This window comes from Acinonyx jubatus, chromosome C2 (genome assembly GCF_027475565.1).
Source record: "Acinonyx jubatus isolate Ajub_Pintada_27869175 chromosome C2, VMU_Ajub_asm_v1.0, whole genome shotgun sequence".
NCBI lineage: Eukaryota > Metazoa > Chordata > Mammalia > Carnivora > Felidae > Acinonyx > Acinonyx jubatus.
The window spans coordinates 15,774,960-15,798,416 of record NC_069384.1 but is presented as its reverse complement, the minus strand read 5'-3'; the positions used below and the strand labels follow the sequence as shown (position 1 = coordinate 15,798,416).

Sequence of the window (23,457 nt, the reverse complement as noted above, 5' to 3'; positions counted from 1 at the left end):
GGAGGAATAGAGAGAGAGGGGGACACAGAATCTGAAGCAGGCTTCAGGCTCCGAGCTGTCAGCACAGAGTCCAATGCAGAGCTTGAACTCACGAACCATGAGATCATGACCTGAGCTGAAGTCGGACGCTTAACTGACTGAGCCACCTGGGCACCCCTTGACAACATTTTTAATGGCATGATATTCCATTGATGTAAGGACCATGGGTGCTGATTTCATAATTTAGGTAATTCCCCACTGTTATACATTTAGGTAATCTTTACCTTTTCAGTGATATGAATGGAGTGATCTTAAACATTTTTGTAGCTAAATCTCTGTGCACATCCAGTTCTCTTTTTAGTACATATTCTGGAAGTAGAATTGCTGAAATAAATGGCATACATATTTTCAAGGCTCTTTTGGTTCTGTTGCCAAAATGCCCTCCAAAAATATTGTAGTAATTTACAGGCCCACTAGTAGTGAAACAAAGTGCCAGTTTCCCCAACCTTTATCAATACTGGCTAGTATCATTTGTAAAGACCTGCTGATTTGCTAGTTGAAAAAGAGTATTTTCTTTTTTTAGTTTGTGTTCCTTTGGCCACTTGCTGGGATTTAGCAGTTTTTTAATATGATCTCATTTGTATTTATTTTCTTTTGGTGCAAGTTCATTGTGCGTAAGCTAAATGTGCCACTTGACTGGTTTCTGAACCTCTGGGGTCCTTGAAACAACTGAAGCGCTTTAGAGTGGCTTGCAGAGCCCTTTACTGATCTGGTCCCAACAGGGTTTTTGGTCTCAGGTCCCGCTGCTCATTTTTACACACGTGTGACTGCCAGTCTGAGGAGACAGTATGACATTTTATACCTCCGTACTCTGTTCATGGGATGTGGCCTTTTCAGTTGTTTTTCACTCCACGAGTTCATAGCTTCGAGTGTGAGCTTTGAAGTCAGAAAGATGTGAGCTCAAATTCTGGCATAGCCACTTAGTAGTTATGTGATCTTGGGAACTAAATCTTAGTTTTCTCATCTGTCTTTGACGATAGTAGTATCTTTCTTTTAGGGGGGGAATCTGATAATTAAATGAGATAGTGTATGCAAAACATTTAGTACAGTATTAGGCTCATAGTAAGTACTTAATATCAGAACATTTTATTACTGTTATTAAGGCTGTACAGATGTTACCTCCTGTATGTAAACTTTATTAATTTCTAGCCCTTCTTGTACTGCTCTAGCACATTTTGGAGATTCTTATGTGTTTATTTATTTATCTGCTTCTGCCAGAATATAAGCTGTTCAAAGAGAAGGGCTGCGACTTGGTCTTTTTTAGGTTCCCTGGCCTTTACCACAGTGCTGGCCCTGCGATAGTTTTATTGTTGACTGAATGAAGGACCTTCTCCGTGAACCTTTTAAGATAAAGGGGATAATTAATATGATAAAAGCCTTAATTTTAAAGGAAATAGTTAAATAAATTGAAGTGATTGGATTGGAATGGTAATGGTTGTACCTAGGAGTTCAAAAAACAAAATTTCAGATTTGTGTAAAATCTCTTTCTCACGTAATCATAATATTCAAACATCAAACAGGAATTTAAGGTTTTAGATTATCTAACAGTTTGTTAATGGAGTAAATTCATTTTTAATGATCACATGAATGGTAAGTTTTGAGATTAACCGCAGAAAGCCATATTTTACCTCACCTACTCCTTTTTATTTGTCTTAATAGAACCTACGTGCAGACACATTAGAAAAGGATTGGAACAAGGTAATTTGAAAAGGGCCTTGTTGAACGTGGAATGGAATATTTGTCAAGATTGTAAGACGGACAATAAAGTAAAAGATAAATCTGAAGAAGAAACAGAAGAAAACCCTTCAGTTTGGCTATGTCTTAAATGTGGCCATCAGGTACGCTTAGGTTTTGATCAACATGGGGTTTTGTAAAACTCTTTGAATTCATTTTAGAAGGTATTACCTAAAATCGCAGTTTGGGTGAGTAGGCTACCAGCTGGCATAGGCCCTGTTCCCTGGAGAACAAATCTGGGGACTGAGGTTTGTGGATAGGTGGTTTACTGCAGAGTGCTTCCTGGTACCACAACCTGGAGGAGAGTTTAGGGAAGCAGGATTAAGCACAGGGAGAAGTTGAACTGAAGTGGAAGTGCGATGGGGCCTCACCCGATCCCATGATGAACTCTGGCCTTCAGAGAGGTTCTGAATTGAGGCAAGGGGCCAGGCTTTTGTACTTGGGCGTAGGCTAAGCATTGGGTGCGGGATGCCCCCGAGAAGGGGGACTAACCTTAGGCGAGGCAACTCCATTCTACTGAGGATAATTCCTGCGGATGGACAGACTGAACTGTGAGCTGTGAGCAGGCCACATTTATGGCAGCTGGGGGATGGGTAACTTCATCGTGGGGGATGGAGGGTATCTAGTAACAGAACAATTGACAGATATTGCCGTGGTGCTGAAGGTCAGGGACTCTTAGTTTCTGTTAGTGGTGGCAAGTCAGGTTCATATTTTGGGCAACTGGGCTGCTAGGCATTCCTGTCATGAAGCTTTAAGATGAGGCAGAGAACTTTTGTTTTCCCTCTTCAGTTGAAATTTCTATTGAGATAATTATAGATTCACATGCAATATAAGAAATAATAGAGATATCTCTATGTAGTTTGCCCCATTCTCCAAGTGGCAACATTTTACAAACGTCATAGATGTCTGTAGAGTTTTGTCACCTAAGTAGATTCATGGATCCACCACCACAGTCGAGATACCAAGTAGTTTGAAATCACACGGATCTCTTTGTTGCCCTTTCTAAATCCTACCCACTTCTCCACTGCCATCTCTCGCCCAGGCCCATGACAGCCACTAATGTGTTCCCTATTTCTAAAATTTTGTCATTTCAAAAATTTTACGTGAATGGAATCATACAGTATACAGCAATTTTGGATTGGCTCTTTTCACTCAGCCTAATCACCTGAAGAGCCATCTAAATTGTGTGCATCAGTAGTTCTTTTTTTTATTGCTGAGTAGTGTTTCCTGGTATGGCTATACCTGGTATATCACAGTTTGTTTAACTGCTCTCCTGTTGAAGGACATTTGGGCTGATCCCATTCCACATTTGGTGATTACAAATAGAGCTGCTATGAACATTTGTGTACAAGTTTTTGTGTAAACTTAAGATTTCCTTTTTCTGGAAAAATGTCCTCAAAGTGCAATTACTAGGTCATGTATTAATTGAATTTTTAGTTTTTAAGAAACTGCCAAACTTTTCCAGAGTAATGTTTTTTTATTCCTACCAGCAGTGTATGAGTGATCAACTTTCTCTTCATTCATGCTAGCATTTAGTATTGTCATGACTTTATTTTAACCATTCCAATAGGTGAATAGTGATAGTTCATGGGTCAGACAATTTGACGATATCTGAATGTTAGCAAAGAACATATTTATTGTATTTGAAAGGTTTTCACTGAAGGTCTTAAGTATATAGGTGAGTATATAGGTGAGAATTGTTACTTCAAATTTTCCAGAATACATTTCTTATTATATATTTTATTTTGCTATCTTTTTAATTCCTAAGGGTAAGACAGTATCACTATCAAGTGTTAACTTTTGTCCTACTCTAGTTACCTTTTGCCCTGTTAGCAGGTGATTCTCTCAAGACAGGGCATCTCATTCTTAGGTTTCAGGTGATCTCAAATGGTGTTATATTTTTCAAAATTAATGTCAAATTTCAACTTATTTATTTTAGAATCGAATGTTGAGTGGGATAAATTAAATCATCAGTGTTGATATCGTAGTTAAAAGATTAGAAACCATTGACGAACATTTCCCCTTCAAAGTATATTTTTCGTTATTATAGAAGCAGGACCACTTCTGTAGTGCAATCCGGTGGAGTTAGTTGGTGGCCTGGTTCAGATAGATACACAGGGAAGATATATCTTAGCAGTGATTTGACCAGCAAAAAGCAGAAAATCCAGTCAAGTTCTTTTATGAATAGGCCTCTACATCTTGTAGGTGGAAATCTCCCATTTACTTGTTCAGTTAATGCTTATTAACCTCCTTCCATTTGCTACATTTTTTGGGTAACAGAAAGATTAATTCTGTTTTCTGGACTTTCAATATTTATGGTCCAGGGGAGGAAAGGATACAAACATTGGTAACTTTAATGTAAAGTGGAAGATAAAGAATGCCACAAGGAATTTACACCATGTTTTGTAGGAATTTGTTTACAGTAAGACTACAGTGTTTTCTCATCCGGGAGAATAAGCATAGGCTTCTGAGAGGAGGTGGCTTTTGAGCTAGATCCTGAAGACTGGGTGGGACTTGATACAGGAGAATATGGGAGTTAACCCTGGAAACATAGGTTGAGGTCAGATGGTATCAGGTTTGTTAATTAGGGGTTTCAAAGCAATTTGTAATTTTTGAATGGAGTGTATGAACAGAACTTTGTTTTAGATACCAATAAACTGAAAAATATGACTGTGAGGAAAATGCTTAGGAAGCCGTTAAGTTGCTCCCACCATACCTAGTGAAAGACTTCATTAGCATGGTGTAGTTGGGACTAGAAAGGACAAGTTGGAGACGAGTACTTTGAGTACACAGTTCCTAAATACCTTCTTCCTGAGTTGTCCTCAGTTGCCTGTTCCTATTTAAGTTTTCACAAAATTTGGACTCTGTCTAGAATCTAACATCTTATTTCCAAAATTGTAAGAATGACAGTTTCTCAGGCCACTTCCTTGTGCATTAGGGATTATGAATTCTCTTGGTGAACGACTGTGGCTTTGAGGTTTCTGATTATGATTCTCTAGGGCTGTGGCAGAGATTCTCAGGAACAGCATGCATTGAAGCACTATATGACACCAAGGTCTGAACCTCATTGTCTGGTTCTTAGTTTGGACAACTGGAGTGTATGGTAAGTTTCAACTCTTGTGCCTGTCGGTTGACTGGAAACTGTTTGAAGTATTGGAGAATGGGAGTGTTTGAAATGTTTCGGGAGCAAGAAGGTTTAAATTTTTGTAGAATTTCTTTAAATACCATCACTTTTAGAAGGCTAGAGAATGTCATATTTGCGTGCCTTTTGCTTAGTATTGTACACGCATAGAAATGGTTGCGTGTAGAAGACATAAATCTTTCATCCTTTTGTTTTTCTTGCTTGTGATACTATAAATGGCATGTGGTCAGTTATTATTTAAAAATTGGGACACTGAAAACAAATTTCAGATGAAGTGAGAATATAGTAAAATTTTGACAGTTAATTTGCGTGAAAATCAATGTGGTGCTGGTGTGTATATTTCCTGTATTGTAACATCATCAAAACAAATTTTCACATCTTTAAAAACCATTTACACAGTGGTGTACATTGAACATCATCTGTCAGTTGTAAGATTTGTTAATTTTGATGATGTAGATCTATATTTTGAAATCTGTAGAAAAAAACTTTTGACTTTAATATTGTAAATATCCATTTCAGTAAAATATTTGGAGTTTTTTTCACCCTGTTTGTATATAGCCATGGTTCTGGCTAACCTTACTAATAGTCTCCTATTAGTAAATCTTGGACACTATGGATAGTCTTCTTCAAGAAAACACAGAATTTTTATTTTCACTTTCTTTAATAGGATAAATTGGTTGTTACACACTTTGGGTTCCAGGAATTATAATTTGTCCCCTTTTTTGGTTGACAGTTTGTCACTTTTCTTCTCTGTGATCTTTTGGGACACAGGTGTTACCTATGTGATGATGAGGTCCAGTATTGTAGTTCAAACAGATTGGGTCAGGTGGTTGATTATGTTAGAAAACAAGCTGGAATTACAACTCCAAAATCAGGTAAAATTATTTATTTCTCAATATACTCTGTAATGTTGACTTGTATATGTTACCTGTCTTATGAATGTATTTAGATTAATTTACCGTACTAGTTGGCATTACATAAACCTCAATAACATTAATTGTGGTTTATTTCAAACTATGAAACTATTTTTGGTTAAGAATGTAAAACAGTGGGAACAGAGATAAGTATGTGTCAGAAGGAAATCTGAGGAACAACCTAGTCAGATGTGATGAAGAGTCTGTGATGAGTCTGGAGTAAGTAACGAACGGTGATGCCCTTTCTGTCGGGGCCTCGAGGTACACCTGCCTCATACTGAATGTGTTTTGTTATATTTGGATGATATACAAGTGAAGTGCTTGTAACTCCTTCAAAAGGCCAGGTATTTCACAGATTTTCTTCATACATAGTTAAATTGGTTTGGCATACATCATCTGCTGCTTTAAGCTTGTTTTGATTTTCACAGTCACAGAAGTATCTTTGGCACAGCCAGAATTGTTTGTTCCTAACTTCAGTATTTGTTTTTGACCCATGGAATTTCATTTAAAAATTTATTTCATGTCTGCATTCTTCACTTGATTGTTTCATACTCTAATTTCATAAAGTAGGATGTGCTTGCTCATTTGCAAAAAGCTTCTGTGTAGTAAAAAAGGGAAGATTTGTGCCAGACATAAACTGTTTGGTTTTATTTGTCAAACTGTTGCTTACATCACTTCTGAATTTGTTTTATTGATTTTTCTCTTTTGATGGTAATTTACTTATATTTGTTAGAAAACATTTAAAATGAAACAGCTGGTGAATAATGATGTTGGTTAAAATTCACGAATTCTAGTATTCTGTCCCAAGTATTACTTTGCATTTGGTATAGTTGTACTACACATTTTGCCAAGTCTTTTTTCTTCCTTTTTTTTTTTTTTAAAGCAGCAAAAGATGGTAACATTGAACTTGAAAATAAAAAATTAGAAAAGGAGAGTAAAAATGAACAAGAGCGAGAAAAAAAGGAAAACTTGGCTAAAGAAAATCCTTCCACGAATTCTGCTTCCCAAATAACTGTGAAAGGACTCAGTAATTTGGGAAATACATGTTTCTTCAATGCAGTTATGCAGGTGCCAATGTTAATTTTTCCCGTATTAAGAAATTTTTTCCCCTCATAATATAGGATGTTTTTGCATGCTTGTTACTTAACAGTATTTTTTTCCCCCCAAGTAATTTATTTCTGGGTTTTTAAAGAATACTTAAGGAAAGGTTGACTTCGCATGACAATAAAACACTGTGCTAAGTATTGGGGTGCGTTAGAGGCCATGCTGGTCTTGAATTCTGCCACTTGGGTGGGGGAAACACAGGATAACCTAGTACAAAAACAAATACTTGGTAGGGTAACTACTTCATGTTGGGTAGTAGGTAGTGCCCTTTTGAAGTGATGAGTAAACTCTAAACTGAAGTACTTATGAGCCAAATAAAGTAGGGAGAATAGCATGCCGTTACTTTTTGTTTCCTGAGATAGATATAATAAAGGCTGCAGTGTTGATAGTGATTTTCTGTTTCGATAGAATGGACACTTAAGAAATACTTGAATTATTTACGGGCGCCTGGGTGGCTCAGTCACTTGAGCGTCTGACTTCGGCTCAGGTCATGATCTCACAGCTCTTTTGAGTTAGAGCCCCACATCGGGCTCTGTGCTGACGGTTCGGAGACTGGAGCCTGCTTCGGATTCTGTGTCTCCCTCTCTCTCTGCCCCTAACCCACTTGCATTCTGTCTCTGTCTCTCCGAAAAATAAATAAACATTAAGATATACTTGAATTATTTAAATATTTGAATGATGAAATAAATATTTGATTTGCCTTTAAATAATTTTCCTTTTCTTTTCCATTCTACGTTTCAGAATTTGTCACAAACACCAGTGCTGAGAGAACTACTAAAAGAAGTAAAAATGTCTGGAACAATTGTAAAAATTGAACCACCTGATTTGGCACTAACTGTACGTACTTTAAGTTTTTTTTTTTTTTTTTAAATTTATTGATTTATTTTTGAGAGAGCTTGCAGGCGCGTGCAGGGGAGGAGCAGACAGACAGAGAGAGAGAATCCCAAGCAGGCTCAGCCCTGCCAGGGCCGAGCTCAATGTTGGGCTGGATCTCATGAGCTGGGAGATCTTGACCTGAGCTGAAATCAGGAGTCAGACGCTTAACCAACTGAGCCACCCAGGCGCCCCAGGATTTTCTTTTACAGTCAGTAATTTTCCTCTCTGAATATACACATTCTAAATTACTATCATTATTACTTCTTAATGTTTATTTATAATTTTTGAGAGAGAGCATGAGCAGAGCAGGGGCAGAGTGAGAGGGAGACAGAGAGTCCGAAGCAGGGTGCATGCTGTCAGTGCAAAGCCCAGTGTGGGGCTCGAACTCATGAACTGTGAGATCACGACCTGAGCTGAAGTTGGACACTAAACCGACTGAGCCACCCAGGCATCCTGCCATTCTAAGCTATTTTAAATAATTGATGCTCATTTTCACCTTTTTTGTTTGTTTTGTTTGCTTTTGTTTTAGGCTACTGAGTTAAACATTTTCAGGCTAATAGATTTAGCTTTTAGATTTATTTGCTATGTGTATGTCCTATTCTGCTGTGCTCTAGCGTTCAGTGTCCTTCTTGGGAAAGTTGTTGATATGCATGAAGCCCTAGGCATACATTATTTTTTTTAACAGCTTTTAAGGTGACTTAAATGCTGTGTAGCCAAATGAATTTTACCCTATCAGTTTTTTTAAAAGTTTATTTATTTTGAGACAGAGATAACACGAGTGGGGAGGGACAGAGAGAGAGAGAGGGAGAGAGAGAGAATCCCAAGTAGGCTCCACACTGTCAGCATGGAGGCCGATGCTGGGCTCAAACTCATGAACCGTGAGATCATGACCTGAGCCGAAACTAAGAGTCTGACATTTAACCGACTGAGGTGCCTAGGTGTCTCCTACCCTTTTTTAATTATTCATATTTTGCTCTGGCTCTTTCAGTTCTTAGGTGGTAAGCTCCTGATACTCTAAAACTAAAACAGTAGAACTGAATTCTTCATCAATAGTCAGTGACCAGGAACTTTCTCTGTTGTTCCTGATATACATTTTGAATTTTTAAATGGGACAGTTTTGTCCCAGGAACACTGGCAATGCAGGCAATACTAGCTACATTTTCGTAAAATAAATGTTTCCAAAATTTGACTGAAGAAAGCAATTTTTATTCCCATATTCAGGAACCCTTAGAAATAAACCTCGAGCCTCCAGGCCCTCTTACTTTAGCCATGAGCCAGTTTCTTAATGAGATGCAAGAGACCAAAAAAGGAATCGTGACACCTAAAGAACTCTTTTCTCAGGTCTGTAAAAAGTGAGTATCTGCCTTGATTCTGTTTTCAGTGCCTCAGTAAGATGCTGAGAATTAATATGAAAAACTCAGTAGCGTTAGAAGTCAACCCAGTAAATGTATTAGAGTGTGGTTTATTTCTTTTGGATTAAAAAATATGAACTTTATGTGAGAATTAAATCTGCCAAGGATGTTGGTGAACTAAAGGGAAATTTTGAGAAACTGCAACACTCTGAGATTTTGGATATGATCTTAAGATTTTTGTAAAAATAGTTTCATATTTTAAAAGACTCATCATTGCTTTTTCTCTTTCTTTTTTCTGTTTTGTTTTCTTTCTTTATCTTTTATTTTCTGTAGAGCAGTACGGTTTAAAGGCTATCAGCAGCAAGACAGCCAGGAGCTGCTTCGCTATTTATTGGATGGAATGAGAGCAGAAGAACAACAAGTTAGCATATTTCGACCCGTATATTTTATGATCCCATCTTCATTAACTTGTCTGTCATTTGAGGTCTTAAGGATTGTTAAAGCAATGAAAACTAGTTACTGAGGCCATCGTATTTAAAATTTTTTTTCTATACCAGTGTTTTCAGCCAGTATGTTTTATCACTAGAATGAATGAAGAGAATTAGAAACGATTCTCCTTTTCATGATGCTCTGTTTTCCTTGCTGGTTAGAGCATTATTGTTCTTTGGGAGTTCTATCGTACTAGCCTACACCAGAGAGCTCCAAAGCGTTGGAAAATGTTTCTCCCAAAACAGTTCCCAGTTGCAGCGCATTCCTACTCTTATTCTGAGTGTGATTTAACACAGCTTTTTGAATCTAGGAAGTGCGTTCACTTTTAAGAGTCAGGGAGCATAGTTACATTTAGAAGTTTCTGCAAATTGCCAGGATATAAAGTAAAGTATTTGGGGATGTTGAGTATAATTAATAAATGTAATAATAAGACTAGTGATAACAAGTGATAACTAATGATAATATTTAGTTTGCTCTTATTTTATGTCGAGCACTGTTCTCAGAATCTTATGTGCATTTCCTTACTTGGTCCTCACAACCTTTCTGTGAGGTAGATGCTGTTAATCATTTTCTCACTCCATAGATTGTGAAACTGGGATGTGGAAAAAGTGCATTACCTGGTTGAGGGTCACCCAGTAATGATGGCGCTTGGCTTTGAGGACCAGAGTCCCCTGTAGCTCTCATTTAAACAGTCTGCTTCTAGGACATGATATTTCAGTGGTCTTTCCAAAGGAGGTGGGCATGTGCTGAAAAGCTTTGGTTTGAATAGATTAAAATCTTGAAGTAAGAGAGTGCCTTTGTTCAGGGGTTAGTGCTTGTTTTATAATTCTTTTTAGCTCCTTGAATTAATTTTGAAAATGTGATTTTAGAAATACTATTTTTTATTCAGTAAGTTTGGGGAGCTAATTCTTGATCACTTTCTTGACTTGATTACATATTTTCTAAGGAAAACAAACTATAAACCTTTAAAAATTTAATAGTATATATATATCCATTTTATTACTTTTAGAGAGTGAGTAAAGGAATTCTTAAAGCATTTGGTAATTCTACTGAAAAATTGGATGAAGAACTAAAAAATAAAGTTAAAGGTAATGTCTGACTTTTTGAACTAAAACACTATAGTTGAATTCTTCTGTATCTTAGGACAAGATATTGGCACGTGTATTTCAAATTCACAGTTATTAACATACATTTTTCTTTATCACCATTGATTTAAAAAAATTATTCAGAATTCCAAGGGTGAATATTTTGGAAAAATTTAACTTTTGGTGTATTTTTATGCACTATTGTAGTGAAATTTTTAAAGGTAGAGCTAAGATGACATCACAGTTTTATATTTCAAAAGCTGACACAGTTGACCGTCGAACAATGCAGAGGTTAAGGGTACCAGTCCTTTCCCTGGCCATTCCCACACAGTCAAAAATCTACTTATATAACTTTGACTCTAAAAACTTAATTACCAATAGCTTACTGTTGACTGGAAGCCTTACTGATAAACAGTAAAGTAACACATATTTTATGGGTAATATATATTATGTACTGTGTTCTTGTTCTTATAATAAAGGAAAGAATGTTATTGAAATCATAAGGAAGTTAAAATACATTTTCAGTACTTACTATATTTATTGAAAAGAATTGCACGTGGACCCGCACAGTTCAAACCCGTGTTGTTCGAAGGTCAACTGTATTTCTAATGAGCAGTGATATGTGAATTAGACTTGTCTGTGAGTTGTCAGTAGCTGGCTTATTAATTGTGGAACCAACTTCATTATTACTGTTTTGTGTGGAATTTAAAGGTTTAGGACAGATCAGTCCAATAGAACTTTTGTGATAATGGAACTCTTCCGTATTTATGCTGTCTGATATAGTAGCCACTGGCCACATGTGGCCATTTAACCCTTGAAATGTGACTGGGGTGACTGAGGAGCTAAATTTTTATTTTTATTTAATATTAATTTAAATTTAATATTCACAAGGTCTAGTGGCTACCATATTGTAAAGCACAGTTGTTTGTTTTTTTAAGTAGACTCCATGCCCAATGTGGGCCTTGAACTCTCACGACCCTGAGATCAAGAGTTGGATGCTCAACCAACTAATCCAGCCAGGCACACTTGTAAATCACAGTTTAGAATCAACACATAGCACCTGTTTGCCTCCTTGGTGTCCTTTAGGGCCAGGCCAGTGACAGAGAGAATCCTGCCCTGTTGGCACTATCTGTCATCAAGTGTGTTTCTGTACAAATGGGTACACCTGTCATTTGAATAAGGGTGATACATTTCTTGTGTTTAGAAAATTGGGTGACCAGGTAGTAAAATTGCCACCTTACACTAACTTACCAAGAAAACTTACCGAGATTATTTCTGGGAACATAGAAAAATCAAAAGAAAGATTTTGTCTGAAACATTTTCCTGATGGTTTTCTTGTGTTTTGTTTTGATTTTAAATGGAGTTCAGTCTTAGAGTTCGTAAAACAAGTTACATGCATTTTCTCCTGTGTTTGCTGCTGAATATTAGAATGGTAGAGCTAGAAGTGGTCTTGAATATCGTGTAGCTTAGCCCCATCTGTTCATTTTGCTAGTGGGGATATTGATAGATAGAAAGTCTCACTGACTTGCATGGTTTATTTTGCACTGACTAGATCTAGGGTGAGAACTTTTTCTTTTTACAAGACACGATTGTGTTACATTGTGTTTATGCTCAAAATTGGAAGATATCCTGCTGATGATAGCATAAAAATAAAAATTATAGTAATAATGAACAGAAAAAGCCTATGGGATCAGAATTAAAAATAAAATTTTAAAGTTAGGTAAGTAAATAGTTTTAACTTACTCAGTTAATTATATAAGGGTAATTGATAAACATTTTTCCCTTTATAGATTATGAAAAGAAAAAATCCGTACCAAGCTTTGTGGACCGCATCTTTGGTGGTGAACTAACTAGTACAATCATGTGTGATGAGTGCAGAACTGTAAGTTGCTGTGGTGTGGACTGGATCCACGCATTAAGATTAATGCAGTGTAGTTTGTGAGTTGTGTCCTTCAAAAACAGAAGTATCTAGTTTTATAAGCTGTTCTTCGTTCAGCTGCCCAAATCTGCATAGTTCTGTCCTGGGACTATGAACCCGCCCCTTAGATCTGAAAGGAGTTAGTTTAACATTTTAATTTATTTCCCCTAACCCTAAGTTTTCAATGTTGTATAATTTTTCATTTTCTTAAGTCTTTATTTTAAAATGTCCCCCTCCCCCCATGATCTTACTATATAATGTCTAAAGTGAATCTTTTTCTTCTTTTTACCTTTTTTTTTTTTTTGGGTTGGTTAAGGTCTCTTTGGTTCATGAATCTTTCCTTGATTTGTCTCTACCAGTTTTAGATGATCAGGTAAGACTTACTCAACTTATTTTATTTAAGTAGATTTTTGCCCCCTGTGTTAGATTTTATAACAGAAGCCTCGTCAATTTTTTTCCAAGTTTGTACATTAGCCCTTGTAGGAATTTTTAAACATATATTTAAGATAGAAGAATTTTAAAGATTTGAATAAAAATTAGGGTAAATATCTTTTTTTTAAAGAGGATAGTTGGTGTGTCTAGAATTCTTTATAGATAATTAACTTGATTGGTATACATATAGGGAAGTGTTTTCTTCATATTAAAAGTTGCTATTTCTTTTCATTATTTAAGAATAAACACAAATCCTTTAAAGTCTTCAGTTCATACACGTTAATAAGAGTATCTCAATTTTCAGCCATATCAATTTGGTTCCTATCAAGTAGTAGTTGGAGAAAAGAAAACACATTATGAATATTGGATAAATCATTATTCAAATTAATATGAATGAGGGGTCCCTTTAATCGCTGTTACTTAGTGATTAAAGTCTTACCAAACTTACTTTATTTTCTCTTTTTCTAAAACTCTTTAACATGGAAAGGAGAAAGATAAAAAGGGCTGCCTTAGTGGGACAAGTACATCACTGATAAACACAAAGTGCATTTAGAAACAGACACAGTTACAGTGTGATAGAGCATGTACCTAATAACATTCATTATATTCCTTTCTAGTTAACTTGCATGTAAAGTTGTCTTTTTTACTGTTTTGTTTGTTTGCTTGTTTTCTCAGTATGTGAGGATTGCTTTCTAGTAATTGAGATGAATGAATTTTGTCTTGGATATATTTTCAAACATTGTGGAAAGTAAACGTAGTGTAAAATAGTAGAAAAATATTTAGGTAACATGAAATCTTTTCACCAAATAGTAGTTGTAAAATTTTATTTTTGGCCCATATTTTAAGAGTGGTAAGAAAAGTATAAATGATAAAAATTTGAAAAAGACGATGGAGGATGAAGATAAAGACAGCGAGGAAGAGAAAGATAATGACAGTTACATGAAAGAGAGGAATGACATTCCCTCAGGAACAAGTAAGCACTTACAGAAAAAAGCAAAGAAGCAAGCCAAAAAGCAAGCCAAGGTGGGTAACTGGGAAGAAAACTATGCTTTTCTAATTTTATATCTGCAACTGTTGCGTTTGAAGTCTGAGTGACTGAAAGAAAAGGTTGTGCTTTTTTGTTTTTTATCTTGCATTACTTGTGAGAACTTTTAAAAATTTTAGTTCATCTTAAACAATTTTTTGAGTTCTTAAAATTTAAAAATTTAAAAATCTCTAAAGATGTACAGTGAGAGGCCCCCACCAAGCCTGTCCTCTTACGACGTAGATGACCACTTACTTAGTTTCATACGTGTCCTTCCAAAGTTTTTTGGGAAATAGGATTAAATACATATACGTAGTCTTGGTTTTTCCTGCTTTAAAAAATTATACACACTGTTCTGGACCTTGTGTTTTGTTTGTTTCTACTTAATTAGACTCTTGGAGATTTTTCTGCGTCAGGATACAGAGTCAGTTGTTTTAAACAGCTGTATGCTATTCTGTTTTATAGATGTAACCATAGTTCATTTAACTGCTCCTCTGTTGATTTAGGTTTGTAGTCTTTTGCTAGGTAATAACCTGTGCTCTGCAGGGAATAATCCTATACACCTGTCATCTGTAGGGCACATTTTGAGAAGAGGGATTGCATTTGTAATCTAACTGCCCTCCACAAAGGTTGTACCAATTTATATTCCCACCAGCAGCATACGAGACTTGCTGTTTCTCTTCATCCTCGACAGCAGTTATGTTCTATGACTTCTCCCAGTCTGATGGAAAATACTATCTCAGTGCAGTTTTATTTTCCATTTCGTTTAACATAAGTGAAGTATGTTTTTATGTTTGAGTCGTTTGTGTTCCCTTTCCTTTGCACTATTGTCTTCTGTCCGTTCTCCATTTTTCTTTCATGGTTTAACTGTTTTTAGCCAAAACACATTGGAAAATGTGTCCTGCATATTGTCCTTCAGCCGTCTGGAATTACAGATTAGCCTCACAGGGACTGTCATTTTACCTAGAGTCTTCAGGCATTCCAGTGACAAGAGTGTGCTGAAATGCCTTCCCCTTCTATGTGGAAATGGGCTGCAAATGGGAAATAAAATGCTTCTAGGAAGGAAGTCCTTTGTCGTCCTCTGTACATGAGGCTTCCTTGCTTCCTCCCTAATTTTGGGCTATTTGTTTCCTGGGATGTTCTCCTCCATCCTGCCCAAAGCAGTCCTGTACTTGTGCATCCTTGAGTTTTCAGTTTGCTTTTTCTTCCCTCAGTGAACCTTTGACCCAATAATCATAACTCGCACGGGTATACCCATTCCTGTTGTGTGTATAGTCAGACTCCCTGCTTGGTTCCATACTAGTCTGCTTGGGTGTAACAGTTACCGTCTCATCCACTGCTCTGTCTAGATCACTTCTCTTAGAGCACAGACCATGCCTTGCACAGTTTTATTTGCCCTGTGTAATAGTATTTTGATGATTGGTGATGGTTTATTCCTGCTTTAAATTAAAGAACTTTCTTCATAATTTCTTTGATCCCTGATAGTAAAGGAACTTTTAGGATCAGAATTCTGGGAATGAACTCTTCCTTATAAACTTATTTTGGATTGATAAGCAAGAAAACCTGATGTGGTACATGCATACTCTTTCTCTTCCTATTTTTAAAAAACGTTTTATGCTTTTTGCACAGAACCAACGAAGGCAACAAAAAATTCAAGGAAAAGTTCTTCATTTAAATAATATCTGTACCATCGACCATCCTGAAGATAATGAATGTGAGGTTGAAATGTCACTTCAGGGAGAAGTGGATGTTAAATCCAACTATATCTCAGAAGAGGAAATCACACATAAAGAATATTGCGTTAATCAGAAAGATTTGAATGGCCAAGAAAAAATGATAGAAAATAAAACTGACAATCAAAAATCCACAGAGGAAGTAGATATGAGAAATGTCAACATGGATAATGATTTGGAGGGTCTGGCCTCTTCTCCCACTGAATGTCCTAGGAATTTAAATGGTGCCTATCTGACAGAAGGGAGCAGTGGAGAAGTGGACATTTCCAGTGGTTTCAAAAACCTTAACTTGAATGCTGCTCTTCAACCTGATGAAATAAATATAGAGATTCTGAATGAGAGTCATTCTCCTGGGACCAAGGTATATGAAGTTGTAAACGAAGATCCAGAAACTGCTTTCTGTACTCTTGCAAACAGGGAAGCTTTCCATACTGATGAATGTTCAATCCAACATTGTTTATATCAGTTCACCCGAAATGAGAAACTTCGAGATGCAAATAAACTGCTTTGTGAAGTATGCACCCGGAGACAGCATAGTGGACCAAAGGCAAACGTAAAAGGTATTTGGAGTCTCTCACTGAAAGTGAAATTCATGTTCAGGGGCCCGTTTTGCACTGCATAGGTAGAGTACTGCTATTGTAGTTGTATCAGGATTTGGATGGCATCTGGAAGTTCCTTCTCCTGTGTAAATATTTTGGTAGAAGGATAGACAAACAGATTGAAGTGGCTTATGCTGTGTGGCAGCCTGACAGCAGATAGAGCGGGACAGTTCGCTCTCCAACACCTCTTTCTGTGGCCAAATTATCCCCCTGGGATTTATCACAACAGGGTCCTTACCCTTACAGATAGTGGCTACTTCTTTGCATCCTCAGTTTCCTGTCAGCATTTGTGATGGCCCTCATCTCCTTTGTATCCAGGAAGCTTCACTTCATCAGTGTACTCATGAGATATGCCCAGTGCCAGGTACTAGGAGGACAGCGCTTTCTCTAACCTCCCTCAAATATACAACAGAAAAATACTGACAATTCCCTTTCTCCCCAACACCCCCCTCCCCTTTTTTTGAGCTTGAGTAAGTGGGGTAAGGTGGGATTGTGGATTCCTAAGGATTCTTCCTAGAGTTGTTGAAACGTTTTAAAGGTCTAGTTTTTTATTTATTTGCATGTCAATACAAATAGTAAATTGTGTTGATTTTATAGCAGTTCTGTTCGCCTTAGAGCAGACATCGGCAAACTGTTGTCCACGGGCCAAGTTTGGTCTGCCATCTGTTTTTGTATGGGGTCTAGACATGTTTTTATTGATGAACATTTGAAAGTGATCTGATGGTAGTACTAAGTATGAGCCCCAATTAAATGGTATCTGTCCAAAAATGATTTCATTTTTTCCCTCAGTAGACTGTAGTCGTACTCATTTGTTACTATATTTAGAATTACATCAGTGAAAAGTTGTGGGAATTTGAGGAAATTTTTACTGATACCTACAACATATACTTAATTTTGCCTCTTGGTCCACAAAGCCCAAAATATTTATTATCTGGCCCTTTCCAGAAAGTTTAAAGATGATTGCTTGAGATGTTTGAAATAACTGTATAGTAAATGTGAATGCTTTAGAAATCTAAAACCATTTCCACACTGCTAAAATTTCTTTTTTTCTTTAGGTGAAAGGAAACATGTTTATACCAATGCCAAAAAGCAGATGCTAATCTCTCTTGCTCCTCCTGTTCTCACTCTCCATTTAAAGAGATTTCAGCAGGTACCCTTTTGTTACTTCAAATTTGTTTTAAATATTTAATGCTTTATTTGTTACTGTCTCACTATATTCCTGTGTTTCTTTGGTTTTCTGTTATTTCTTAATTCTAACTTTCAAAAAAGTAGGGAAGTAAGAAATATATACGGGTGTGACAAAAGCTTAGATGAAGATACCCGTCAAGGTGGAGGAGAAACTTAGGCACAATCCTTCCTCAGTTTTACTAGAATTCATGTTGCTCTTTTTAGTAAAATTAGTATCTCACTCTATCCTTAATTTCAGGTTAAAAAAAAAGCCCAGTGTACTAGCTGTATTTCACAGTTAAGAAATTAGTGCTATTTTTCTGTTGTGTGTGTGGTACGTTCTTTGTACTGACCCTTGATAAAAAGACATCGATACCTTGGATTTTCATCATTTTGGTGACCCTGTTTTTTTCTGGAAGACTTTTACTGTAAGCAGTACAAGTTTTAAACTCAGTTCCAAATTTCCAAAGAACCTTAAGAATGTATTCCCTCCTGTGGTTGTTATATGGGTTTGATTAATTGGGTCGGTGTCTCTGAAATAAGCACTAAGCTTGGGTAGGGAGGGAGGCTCGAGAGGATGTGTTGTACAGGAAAGTATTTTCCAGTTGTTGAGTTTTAAGCACTTAAAACCTCTGGTCTAATGTGGCTTTTCTGGATGGCTAAAGCAGAAACACTGAGAATTTTCTCATGGGAGTAGATTTTTTTTTTCTTAAGTTTATTTATTAGAGAGCATGTATGCATGCTTGGGAGGAGCAGAGAGAGAGGGAATCCCAAGCAAGTTCTGCACTGACAGTGCAGAGCCTCAGGCGGGGCTCGAACCCACAAACCACGAGATCATGACCTGAATTGAAAATCAAGAGTTGGATGCTTAACTGACTGAGCCCATGTGCCCTGGGAGCAGCTTTCTTAATCTGTTGGGGTGTGGGGTGTGTGTTTGGTGTGCACTTCGCAAAAATCATTTAGTGGTCAGAAAGAAAAGAGTCTCCTGAGAAGACTGAGCTAGGGTTTGATGCTGGTGTTCTTTTGTGCATTGGGGTGGGAGTACAGTTTACTTAATGTGTACAGCTTTTCTAGGAAAATAACTCAATCTGTTGTCTCTCTTTTTTAGGCTGGTTTTAACCTACGCAAAGTTAACAAACACATAAAATTTCCAGAAATCTTAGATTTGGCTCCTTTTTGTACCCTTAAATGTAAGGTAGGTGAAAGTGGTCTTTTTGGGAAAATCCTTTAAAGGGAAATCATAGCTTATTTTCCAGATACTCCCAACAGTAACTCACTGAAGTATGAGGTTGATAAGAATGAATAGACTGGGTCTTTGATCTTTGTACCATTACAATTTCAAGATCTGTGATGAATCATTTGGAACATTATTAGGTTGTTAATTTCAGTTAATTTTTTGAATCTCTATTAATTGTGGCAGACATTGTCTTGGGAACTGACGGCACAAAACTAAAGATCAGCAGATACATTAAGTAATTTCAGTTAAAAGAAATTTTTTTTTAATGTTTATTTGTTTTTGATAGCGAGCAGGGGAGAGGGAGAGAGAGGGAGACACAGGATCCAAAGCAGGCTACAGTCTCTGAGCTGTCAGCACAGAGCCCAATGTGGGGCTCGAACCACAAACTGCAAGATCATGACCTAAGCCGAAGTCAGAGGCTTAACTGACTGAGCCACCCAGGTGCCCCAAGTAATTTCAGTTTAATATGGTTGAGTGTTATAGACACAGAGCGGGGGTGGTATGCACTTAACCCAGTATGTTGGTGGTTCAGGAAACGCTCTGTGAAGTAGACCACACCTTAACCACTCTTTACAGGAGTAAGAGTTAGTGTGATGGGTCAAGAGGAAATTCAGTTTTCCAGGCAGAGGGACCAGCCAGAGCAAAGACAAGTAAAATGACATGGTGGGGGGTAGGGACTAGCAGTAGAAGCAGTTGTAGAGCTTCTGGTACAAAGCTAGAGAATGTTGGGAGGTGAAGCCAGAGCAGTGAGATGCAGTGAGGTTTGGAAGATTATCATGGTGAGCAACTTGGGCTTTATTAGGTATGCAGTGGGGTGCCACTGAAGAGTTTAAAGCAGTGGGGTGACAGCCAGATCTGTGTTATTATACGAGTTACTTGCTGAAGCATGGAAGTTGGATTTTAGGCAGGAGCTCTCTAGTTTGGAGGCTGTTGAATTAATTTAGTCAATAGATGGTGAGAGCTTAATTTAGGATAGGAGAGGGCAAGCTTGAAAGAATATTTCATGGGGTAAAATTATCCAGACTCATGACTTATACAGGCTCTGGAAGCTGAGGAAGAGGCCTTGAAATGGATGGTAAGGGTACACAAAAAAGAGTTGAGCATGATTCCTGAGGCCTGGCTTGAGTGACGAGGCATTTGGTAGATGGGAGTACCATTCATTGAGGTAGGAAATACAGGAAGAACAGGTTGGGAGGTAGAGAAAGGATAATGAATTTGGTTTTAGATACACTGAGTTTCAGGTATTTTTGAAATACTCAGGGGGACACATTTAGATGTGCACGTCTGAGGCTCAGGGCAGAGAGGTCAGGTCCGGAGATAAAGATTTGGAAATCAGTACATAGGTGATGGTTAAAACTATGAGGCTAGGATCCCCTGTGTAGAGCATGGAGAAAGAGAAGAGATGGTTAATGACAACTCTGGTGAGCATAGGGGTGTAAGAGGCATATATAGAAGAGGAGGACACCACCAACGATCTTGACAGATCTCCGTGTTGAAGAATTTGGACAATTGGAGAAGCTGTAGGATTATATTCGGATTTCAGATGCTTCAGTATAAACAATCATTTGTGTGCAGAATTTGAAATGATAGATTCTCCTATCCTCCTCCCAACTTAAAATTTTAAAATTCTCCAAGAAAGGTATTTCAGAGCTGGTGGGCAGAGTGAATTGTAATTGTTTTTATATTATCACCATGGTGCAGGGCCACTTTTGCCAGTAAGCAGAAATACCTTTGGTTGGATTAGTTTGAACACAAGGGTATTAGGAATCCATTGTTTGCCTACATTGCCCTGCGCTCAAGCTTAAGGGAGAAGACTGGGTGGCCTCAAGTGTCAGCATATCAGAGAAAAAGACCTAGAAAGTATTTGTGGATTAGAAGGTATAGAGGTCACGGTAAAAATTTTAAGAAGTATTGGTGACTTCAGTGGATTGAGCAATGAATGACAATATTGGAAATAAAGCATATAGGTATGTTTGAGGCATTGTTGAAAAGGAAAAGTGGTAGATCAATTTTTTTTTTTTTTTAAGTCTGGGAAACTTAGGTGGGTTTGCAGAGCAAGAGGAAAATCTAGAAGTTAAAGATACAGAAAAGAGAGGTTTGACTGAGCAAGACCCTGGAGGAAGCCAGAAGGGCGGGGATGAGGACACTAAGTTGGACTGTTGTTTCCGAACAAAAGGGACAGGATACTTCATCTTCCTGAGAATGGGCAACTTACAGTTGGGTAGGTTTTATCTGTTTTCCTGAAGTGGGAGGTGAGGTCAGCTACAGAGAATAATAAAGGTGATAAGGAGAGGCTATAGGAGTGGTTAAAGACTGGGCCCGTTGCTGTGAAGGATAGCTGTGGAACTAAGGAGCTAACTAGGGAACAGGTTCCAAGATTAGACAGTCACATGGGGACCCTGATGAGTCCTCAGTGAGTTTACCAATCTGCAGGGATATGTAATTTTGCTTTCTGGCAATAGCAGCTATTTGGGTGTGTGGCTGGGAAGGCTCATCATGGGATTCAGAAAGGAGTTTTGTTTTAATTAAAAAAAATTTTTTTTTAATGTTTATTTATTATTGAGAGACAGAGACAGAGCAGAAACACAGGAGGGGCAGAGAGAGAGGGAGACACAGAATCGGAAGCAGGCTCCAGGCTCTGAGCTGGCAGCACAGGGCCTGATGTGGGGCTCGAACTCACGGACCGTGAGATCATGACCTGAGCCAAAGTAGACGCTGGACCAGCTGAGCCACCCAGCCGCCCCTGGAGTTTTATCAGTGTGCTGGCAAGGCTGGTGGTGGGTGTTAAGAGAGATTATTTGTAAGACTGATACACACGGTTCAAGTTCTCCAGCTTTAATATGCATGTCCTTTGGGCATCAGTAGGTCTTGGGTGGGGGTCTAAGATTCTGCATTTCTAATAAGCCCTCAGGTAAATGCTGACACTGGCGGTCTGTTGCCATCTTGAGCAGTGAAGACACAGACCTGATAGGGGAATGAGGCCAAGAGAGGCTTCCTCGGCCAGGAGAAAGTGAGGACTCCAGGATCCAGTTAGGTTAGAGAGAGGGGAGATCGGTGAGAGGAGAACTGGAAGAGCGGAAGCCTTGTGAACGGAGACTAGAAAAGTGGGAAGACTTGAAGTTGAACAGTTCTGGGTGGGGATCGATTGCAGAATATAGGCCTGGCACTTAAAGTGGGATGGCAGGAGAAATCCTGAGAAGCTCACTGAAGGACAACTGAAGTCCCTAAGGAAGCAGACGGGACTTGGAGTGAAGGATGAAGTTCTGTGAAGAGGGGGCCGCAGATTAAAGAGACGTCAGTATTATTGACGGATAATGATGCCCATTCAGGGGGACTTTTTACAAGAGAACCTAAGTGGAATAGTTGTCTGAAAGCAGCCCCAGCTCAGAGAATGCCTGTCCTTGTCACCAGTCAACCCTGTAGCATATGGGGTCTTAAAAGAATAAGCAGCCTCCACCATCTAGCTAGCGAAGTGAACCCTTGAGAAGCCAAATCTCTGAGGAACGTTTGTAAACATAAGGGGTGGTTGGGGCACGACTTAAACGCGACCCTCTTGCTGTTAAAGGCTTACAGTCTCGGCAGGAACTGGAACGATAGAGCTGTTAAGGTATTTCGCAATTATCAGAGCCTAGGACTCCTATGGAAACTGGCAAGTTCGGTTACTGAAGTATCTGGGCCGGGAAGCGGCAATTGAGGCAAGTGGCCTCTGGTTTGTGATTCTGGCAGACCGCAACGGTGACTTTCTAATAAAAACCTAAGTGTGACACTACTCTGTAGGGGGAAAATAGTAGTCAAGGTCAGACTCATGAATGATTTTACATTCTCAAAGGTTAGAAAGCCTTCGCTTAAATTATCTTGCCCATGGCATCTATAAACGGGACTAGAACTAACTTCTGAATTCTCTTCATTTTGAAAGAATGTCGCGGAAGAAAACACAAGGGTACTTTATTCCTTATACGGAGTCGTTGAACACAGTGGCACCATGAGGTCAGGGCATTATACTGCCTATGCAAAGGCAAGAGCTGCCAACAGTCACCTCTCTAATCTTGTTCTCCACGGTGATATTCCACAAGGTAGGAGGGCGTGGGAAATTCTGGCATTCAGAGGATTATGGCCAAACCAAAAAATAACGGAACTTCCCATTTATGTTTTCTCCTGACAGATTTTGAAATGCAGTCAACCAAAGGGCAGTGGTTTCACATCAGTGACACGCACGTGCAAGCTGTGCCGACAACTAAAGTCCTGAACTCACAGGCGTACCTCCTATTTTATGAGAGAGTACTATAATCGTTTCAAAAAGTGCTTTCTCCACAAACAAGTTTATAGCTTTTAAAGTGGCTCTAATTAATAATAAGCGAAGACTGACTGTAAAATCATGTTTAATAAAGAAGTGAAGACTCTAAGATCATGTTCACTTAAATACATGCCAGAAGAAATGTTTATTAAAATATTGAAGGGAAAATACCTAAAAATTTACAATGGTTTTGTATTGTCATAGTGGTTTTTATTCTTGCTTCCAGTTTCTGGAAAGGATTTTGAACCCCAGTCCTCTGTGCTTAAGTATGTCTGGTTGATGGGTTGTAACACATCAATAAATCGACTTACCCCCAAA

The 23,457-nt window shown here is 38.1% G+C and overlaps 1 protein-coding gene across 7 annotated transcripts in view; it reads left to right on the top strand.

Moving 5' to 3' along the window:
• The window catches only part of USP16 (ubiquitin specific peptidase 16), a 27,154-nt gene extending 3,697 nt beyond the window's left edge, over positions 1–23,457 (top strand). For 5 of the 7 annotated variants that reach the window (XM_015076820.3, XM_015076817.3, XM_015076818.3 and 2 more), the window contains 16 exons: positions 1,699–1,877; positions 4,773–4,876; positions 5,687–5,790; positions 6,713–6,897; positions 7,675–7,770; positions 9,031–9,161; positions 9,495–9,582; positions 10,660–10,738; positions 12,526–12,617; positions 12,970–13,026; positions 13,932–14,108; positions 15,739–16,402; positions 17,497–17,591; positions 18,717–18,803; positions 22,762–22,918; positions 23,008–23,457. In XM_015076820.3, coding sequence (XP_014932306.1) covers positions 1,699–1,877; positions 4,773–4,876; positions 5,687–5,790; positions 6,713–6,897; positions 7,675–7,770; positions 9,031–9,161; positions 9,495–9,582; positions 10,660–10,738; positions 12,526–12,617; positions 12,970–13,026; positions 13,932–14,108; positions 15,739–16,402; positions 17,497–17,591; positions 18,717–18,803; positions 22,762–22,918; positions 23,008–23,132 — 2,420 coding nt within the window. In that variant the 3' untranslated portion in view covers positions 23,133–23,457. The remainder of the gene's footprint in view (positions 1–1,698; positions 1,878–4,772; positions 4,877–5,686; positions 5,791–6,712; positions 6,898–7,674; positions 7,771–9,030; positions 9,162–9,494; positions 9,583–10,659; positions 10,739–12,525; positions 12,618–12,969; positions 13,027–13,931; positions 14,109–15,738; positions 16,403–17,496; positions 17,592–18,716; positions 18,804–22,761; positions 22,919–23,007) is intronic. The other 2 variants (XM_053220653.1, XM_053220652.1) reach the window with 1 other exon arrangement.